We start from the raw sequence: 7,612 nt of genomic DNA on the forward strand, positions 1-7,612 counted from the left end.
GCTGACCTGGCCAATTTGCAAACTAACCTTGTGGTAGAATATGGCAATTTTGCATATTGACTTTGTGGTCGAGTTTAGTCACTTTGGAATCTGACTTTGTGGTAGAACGTGACCACTTTGAAAACTAGCCTTGTGCTAGAATCTAGTTAACACGGTCATTTTGCAAACCTTGTTAATTTTGTAGAGTCTTGTCAGTTTGCAACTTCGCCTTGTGGTTGGATTTGGTTAGTTTGCAAACTATGTTGTTGAATACGATCACTTTGCAAACTAATCTTGTGTTAAAATCAAGCCAAATTCTAGATTATCCCTGTAGAAGAATCTAGGTAATTTGCAAACTAGATTTGTGGTTAAACTTAGTCAATTTGCAAAAAAGCCTTTTGGTCGAACCTGGTTACTTTGCAAATAAGCTTATTCCTGTTGTCGCCAGACTATTTTATTCATCGCTATGACGATATTTTTAGCACCATTTTTAGTTATGGATAAGTTAAACCCATTTCTGTTAATGGGATGGTATAATGTGTATAATAAATTTACATCAATATATCCCACATGCTGCTTTTATTCAACTAAAGAACTACTGTATAAAGTGCTCGACGCCATATGACTATATTTTTGGAATTCCATGATTCCAGAATTCCATGACCTACAAATCAATCTGTCAGTGCAACGAATGTTTCCCAGTGTATATTTCGAGCGACCGATCCTAAGCCAGCGTCACCGTCGTCATAGCAACCAGACTGATTTGTTTACGTGGAATTGATGACGTTATGTCGTGTGCATTCGATGCTCCGCCTACCCAGTGATGCTGTACACAGAGCCCTTGAAGTCCATCTCAGTGTGATGACGATTCTATTCGCTGTAGGACAAGATCTTGTGGTACAGTTGTCAGGAACAGGAAAACGATCTTTGTATATGTATTTCTGTTACTTGCCGGCAGGGGGCTTTATTCAGATCAGCACAGGATCCTGTATGCAAGGACGGGTCGAAGGTAGTTCCTTCGACGTGCATCTAGGTGTCACTACTATGCTGTTGCTCACTCCACCTCGGCTTCCACCTCGCACTCCATCTCATCCTCTATCTCATCCTCCAACACTCCCCTTCTTTACCTCTTTATCCACCTCTCACTTCCCTCTTCTTTCCCTCTCGTCCTTTACCTCGCCCTCCATTTTCACTCAATCTCGTCCTCCACCTCATCCTCCACCTCGTCTTCCACATCGTCATCCACATCGTCCTCCATCTCGTCCTCCACCTCAACCTCCGTCTCGTCCTACACATTGCTCTCCACACTCGTCCTCCACCTCACCCTCCACCTCGCCCTTCACCTCACCCTCTACCTCATCCTCTACCCCGCCCTCCATCTCGTCCTTCACATCACCCTCCACCTCTCCCTCCACCTCGTCCTTCACCTCACCCACCACTTCGCCCTCCACCTCACCCTCCACCTCGCCCTCCACCTCACCTTATACCTCGCCCTCCACCTAGTCCTCCACTTCGTCCTCCACCTCACCCTCCACCCCGCCCTCCACCTCGTCTTCCACCTCACCCTCCACCTCGTCTTCCACCCCACCCTCCACCTCGTCCTCCATATCATCCTCTACACCGTTCTCCGTCTCGCTCTCCACTTCGCCCTCCATCTCATCCTCCACTTCGCTCTCCACCTCACCCTCCACTTCACCCTCCACTTCGTCCTCCACCTCACCCTCCACCTCGTTCTCCACCTCACCCTCCACCTCGTCCTCCACCTCACTCTCCACCTCGCCCTCCAGTTCACTCTCCACCTAACCCTCCATCTTATCCTCCACCTAGTCCTCTATATCGTCCTCCATATCGTCCTTCATCTCATCCTCCACCTTACCCTCCATCTCACCGTTCACCTCACTCTCCACCTCACCCTCCACCTCACCCTCCACATCGTCCTCCATCTTGCCCTCCACCTCGCTTCCACCTCATCCTCCGGTGGCGCCGTCTTCTTCAGCTGGGATCGGCTACCGACCTCATTCAAGAGCAGAACCGAACTCCCTTTTGTTGTCGATTTTTGTCGCTGCGTTGGGGTCGAGTGGCCAACGGTTGTTCGATGCTCGACTACTTCCGGGGGGCAGTGTTAGAAGTCTCGCAACCTCCCCCTCATGTGAATAAAATCGCTTGGCGTTAGCAAGATGGCGGCAACAAACTAGAATGTTAATCAATTATTTTTCATTTTTATTATTGCTGCGTTCTGTTGCTTTGAGAGAGAGAGAGAGAGAGAAGAGGAGAGGGTGAGGAGAGGAAGAAAAAAAAATTGAAGAAAAGAAAAAATATATATAGTCGAGATTGGACATTTATTGTGCGATATTATCCCCAAGGATAGAAACGCTGGTGCCAGGCAGCGAACTGATCTGAACAGATCGCCTGACTCTTAGCCAGAATAAAGACAAAGAGCTATCGGAACACAGGGGAGGAGGAGGAGAAGTGGGGTTTTCAGATGAACAGTCACTGGAGTCCATCTTCCTAGCCCTTAATGCGTCCGGACAATTGTTCCCTCTTCTCCTTAACTAATTCTAGGCTCCGGTGACCTCCCCCTCCCCTCCCCCCCCCCGTTCTCCTCGATCCTCTTATTTCATTGTAGTCATGTGATTCGATTCACCACCATGGTCTTTGGATCACGTGCTGGACTCGTGATCGACAGCTATTTCCCTCCCGGAAGAGACCTCAGAGCTCGTATATGACCGATCTATTGGTAATGCTGTGACCTTACACGCACACACACACACCCAACTCCCCGCCCACGAGAGTTGGAGTAACGACTCGAAGCGCAGTGATACTGAAATTATTTCAGCCCTGGGCAGGATTCGAACCCTGACCGCCGTAGTGACAGTGGGGGACTCTACCAACCGCGCCACCGAGTCGTGACGATAAGGCTCCGTCCTCACATTCAAGTGTTTATCTCAATAGACTTGTCTGCAGGAACTGCCAATTTCATACATGAATAACATCATGTGGCGGCAGCTGGTTCTAACGTACCAAAGGAGTGAAAATTCCTCTTTGGTCGCTCACTTCAGCGTATGATGAAAAGTTAGAAAAATAGTCAAGGCTTCGAATACACGTGATCGGTCCTGTCGCGTTGATTTTTTTATATATATATATATATATATATATATACTTTGGGCTGTGTCGCATGATCTCTGTATTGTTTTTATATAAATTTGTTTTATTTTATTCTCTTTTTAATGTTGTTTTATTTTATTTTATTTCATTTAATTAGCGCTTTATTCATTCACTTTTTTTGTGCTTACTTTTACATTCAATCTTTCACTATGTTCATTCAATCTTTCTTTATTCCGATTTCTATTCACTTTTTTGTTTCTTTATTCATGAATGTATTTGTCAAGGAAATTAACTTGATGACCAGGTCCATGGAGAGGAATCTAATTCTTAGATTTGGTGACATGGTCTAAAGTCACAACCCCCCCCCCCCCCACGCCACCCTGTTGGCAAGCTAGGTCGGTGCCCCTTACAAAGGACATTGTAGAGTGGAATTTAATGAACCCTGCCCTTGGTCTAACTTCGCCGGTGGCACGGTTCGAACCGACATCCTCTCGACCTTCGCCGCAAGTGACGGCCTAACCCGCTCTAGCGAGCCTCCTTTGACTTGATCGTAAAAAAAAAATATATATATATATATATATATGCAGAAAGATCACTAAAAAAACAACACGTGATCCACAAATTTTGCTGGTAACCACAGAGGAAATCGGAAGAAAACAGTAATTCCCAAGCGCTTTCGTGTAATTCACATCTTCAGGGGAATACAGTAAAAGTTGTTACAAAGAGGTTTAAAAGTAACAAGATTATACACTAGGAAAGGAACAGACATAGTGCGAGATGTCACAAGATTAAACACTAGGAAAGGAACTGGCATAGTACAAGATGACACGAAATATTACACTAGAAAAGGAACTAGTAAAGCACAAAAAGTCACATATGAAATAAGAATAAGTCTTGGTACACAGAGTCATCAATGAAAAAGAAATCTAGAGAACAGCACAATTCACCAAATTAATTTTGGTCACATACAACCTGATTACAAATCTTGTTAATGATGAATTTATCTAATTTATAAATGCCATTACTGATATTAAGAGTAGAACCTTCAGAATTTTTTATAATACTACTTTCTATTATGTTTCTATTGACAAATGAATTACAAGAAATAATAATGGAAGCATTAGTCCAATTAATACAATGATTGAAGTCTTTCATGTGAACAAATAGAGCATTGGATTCTTGTGCTGTTTTAACACTATATTTATGTTGTTTAATTCTAGTTGATAGCTTTTTGCCTGTTTGTCCAATGTAATACTTTTCACAATCTCTGCAAGGGATTTTGTATATATATATACGGATAGACATATCAGGTATACTACTGAAGCTTTTAAAGGTGTTCTTTGATAAAACATGTGAGGCAAAGGGGGTTAGTTGAACACAAGGTCTTCCAATAAATTGATTGGAATCGCTTGCTTGGGCCCAGCGCATGCACATACAAACATACGGCTCGATGGTGTGGTGGTACCGCTCTTGACCCTTGATTCAGCGATCCGAGTTCGAACATCGCCCGGGGCTGAAGATTTCAGCTTCGCTACATTGCGAACTGGCGCTCCAACTCTGGTGGGCAAGGAGATGTGTGTGTGTGTGTGTGTGTACGTGTGTCTGTGTGTATGTGCGCGCGCGTGTGTTTGTGTGTGTGTGCGTGCGTGTGTGTGTGTGTGTGTGAGACTATGTGATTGTGTGTGTATGTGTGTGTGTGTGCTTATGTGTGATTGTGTGTGTGTGTGTGAGAGAGAGAGAGAGATTATGTGTCAGGTCATAGCATTACCCATAGATTGGGCCATATATGAGCTCTCCTCCGGGAGGGTAATTGTTGTCGATCACGAGTCCAACACGTTGTCCAAGACCAAGATCGTAAAGCATCCCTGTATGTCCGTAACCGCATCACACCAATTCCGGGTGCTCGCGACATCCGGGTAAAACGGCTCCCGTCATCCGGGCCTCCAATACTCATCCGGTCATGCCAGGGGTGGCACCAGAAGGCAGGGTAGGGGTGGAGGGTATTCTCTCTTTCCCCATCTCTCTCTCTCTCTCTCTCTCTCTCTCTCTCTCTCTCTCTCTCTCTCTCTCTCTCTCTCTCTCTCTCTCTCTCTCTCTACCTCTACAACAGGATGGAGCACGACATCCCCTTTCGTGCCAGTGATATTAAAATCCCACGACAGCAGTAGGTCCATACATACATACATACATACATACAGTACAAGTAGTGTGACCTCTCCATGGTATTAGTTTTCTTCGAGGTTCTTTACGGCGTCGAGGACTTGTCTCGTTATAGTTATGGGCGATGTGGTGTACATGTATCCCACAAGCATGCTTGTGCGTAAAGTATAAGTTTTATGCATTGTAGAGTTGTGTGGTAGTTGATCTGACTCAGTGGTCGGAAAGGCCAGAAAGGGTCACCGCAATTAGGTCGCGTCTGGTTATGGCGTCGGGTAAGTCCCTCGTATATATACTGCCTGCCAGTCAGTCAGCCCTCTATACTTGTAGCGTGTGACTAGGCCTTCGCGGTCGATCCCCCACTTGGAGACCACGCCACGTTTGCCTCTGACACACGTACTTCACTAGAATAAAGTAAACAACGAAACCGCGCATCACTCTCCCTATGTCACCTTTGCCCAAGTAACACACGATTATGTTACATTGATGACCCTGGGAGTTTTGACGCGAACGCACCTAGCCGACCCTGGATCATCGACAAGCTTCGTGACTCCAGCACTACTTGGACGTTCGTCAACCCCACCGCGGCCGCAGCCGACGCAGCCACCACCCCCCGCCACTGCGGCACGCCACTTGGGGACCACACCACGTTTGTCTTTGACACACGTAGTTCACTAGAATAAAGTAAACAACGAAACCGCGCATCACTCTCCCTATGTCACCTTTGCCCAATTAACACACGCGTATGTTACAGGAGGTGTGACCCCATCGTAGCAGTGAGTCCATACATGTCTATGGGTAGTGTGACCTTTGCCGTCAGTTACCCTATCGTTTGAAGTTCTTTCTTATAACAAGAATGACCTGGCCCGTCATAGCAATGGCCCTAGAGATACTTAAGTGCAGTGTGACCCCAGTGTGACAATAATTCGACACATTTTTATGGCCTGTGTCACCCCATCGTAGCAGTGAGTCCCAGCATACCTATGGGCAGTGTGACCCCAGCATAACAACGAATTCCCACACAATTACAGCCAGTGTTAACCCCGTCATAGAACATAAGAATGAAGGAGACTGCAAGAGACCATAAGGCCTACACTAGGCAGTGGGTCTCAACATACCTATGGGCAGTATGACCCCGTGTTAGCAATGGGTCCCAGTATACCTTACCTAACCTAACCTAACCTAACCTAACCCCAGCATAACAACGAATTCCCACACAATTACAGCCAGGGTTAACCCCGTCGTAGCAGTGGGTCCCAGCATACCTATGGGCAGTATGATCCCAAGTTAGCAATGGGTCCCAGTATACCTATGGGCAGTGTGACCCTAGCATAACAACAAATTCCCACACAATTACAGCCAGTGTTATCCCCATCGTAGCAGTGTGTCCCAGCATACCTATGGGCAGTGTGACCCCATGTTAGGAATGGGTCCCAGTATACCTGTGGGCAGTGTGACCCCAGCATAACAACAAATTCCCACACAATTACAGCCAGTGTTAACCCCATCGTAGCATTGTGTCCCAGCATACCTATGGGCAGTGTGACCCCAAGTTAGCAATGGGTCCCAGTATACCTATGGGCAGCGTGACCCCTGTCTCCACTTACCCCTGAGTTTGAAGTTCTCCACGGCGTCGAGGATGACCTGGCCCTGGAGGACCTCCCCAGCGTAGTACATCTCCCGCTCGAGGCGAATGTCAAACTCCCGGATGTAATCCATGATGAGGGTGAGGTGGTGGAGAGGGAGGAGGTGGGGAGAAGGTGGGGGGTGGGGGAGAGGAGAGGTGGTGGGATCAGGTGCGGGACGAGCACGGTGGAGAATGTGGAGGACAGAGTGGAGGTGGTTGGGGGTGGTAGATGTGGTGGAGGTGGTGGGTTGTCGAGGATGATGGAGGTGGTGGTGGTGGAGGTGCTGATGGTGGAAAGGAAGGTGGAAGATAAGACTAAGAGAAGATTTAGTATTGAAAGTGGAAGGAGGGAGGTGGAAGAGTAGGGGATGGAAGGAGGTAGGAAGAGGAGGAGGGGATGGAAGGAAGAGGAGGAGAAGGAGATGGAAAGAGTTAGGAAAAGGAGGCGGAGGAGGAGGAGAGTTTGGCTTCTTTCCAGGTGGCACTTGAAGTGAGGTTGGTTTCTGTAAAAAAAAATAAAGATATATGTTTATCACATTTTATTAGATAAAAAAATCATAAGGCATAAATCTATATAGTCAACAAATACGTTATTGTTTCACTTTGCAATTTATTTTAATTTATTTCGGTTTCAGTTTCGTAAATTTCAGCTCTTGTTGGGCGTTTTCTTTGTTTTAGTTTAGCACCTCTCGCCTATACTAGCTAATAATAACTAGAACGTTCTATGCTAGTCTAGCAATAGAT

General features: G+C 46.3%; 1 protein-coding gene across 1 annotated transcript in view; it reads right to left on the reverse strand.

The window, feature by feature from the left end:
• LOC143032208 (arrestin domain-containing protein 2-like) overlaps window positions 1-7,366 on the reverse strand; it is a 39,433-nt gene extending 32,067 nt beyond the window's left edge. Inside the window, exon 1 of the mRNA XM_076196681.1 lies at window positions 6,849-7,366. Within this exon, the coding sequence (XP_076052796.1) occupies window positions 6,849-6,960 (112 nt within the window). The 5' untranslated portion in view covers window positions 6,961-7,366. The remainder of the gene's footprint in view (window positions 1-6,848) is intronic.
• Between the last annotated feature and the right edge of the window lie 246 nt (window positions 7,367-7,612).

The sequence above is a fragment of the Oratosquilla oratoria genome, chromosome 1 (genome assembly GCF_046742065.1).
Source record: "Oratosquilla oratoria isolate Oo_2021 chromosome 1, ASM4674206v1, whole genome shotgun sequence".
NCBI lineage: Eukaryota > Metazoa > Arthropoda > Malacostraca > Stomatopoda > Squillidae > Oratosquilla > Oratosquilla oratoria.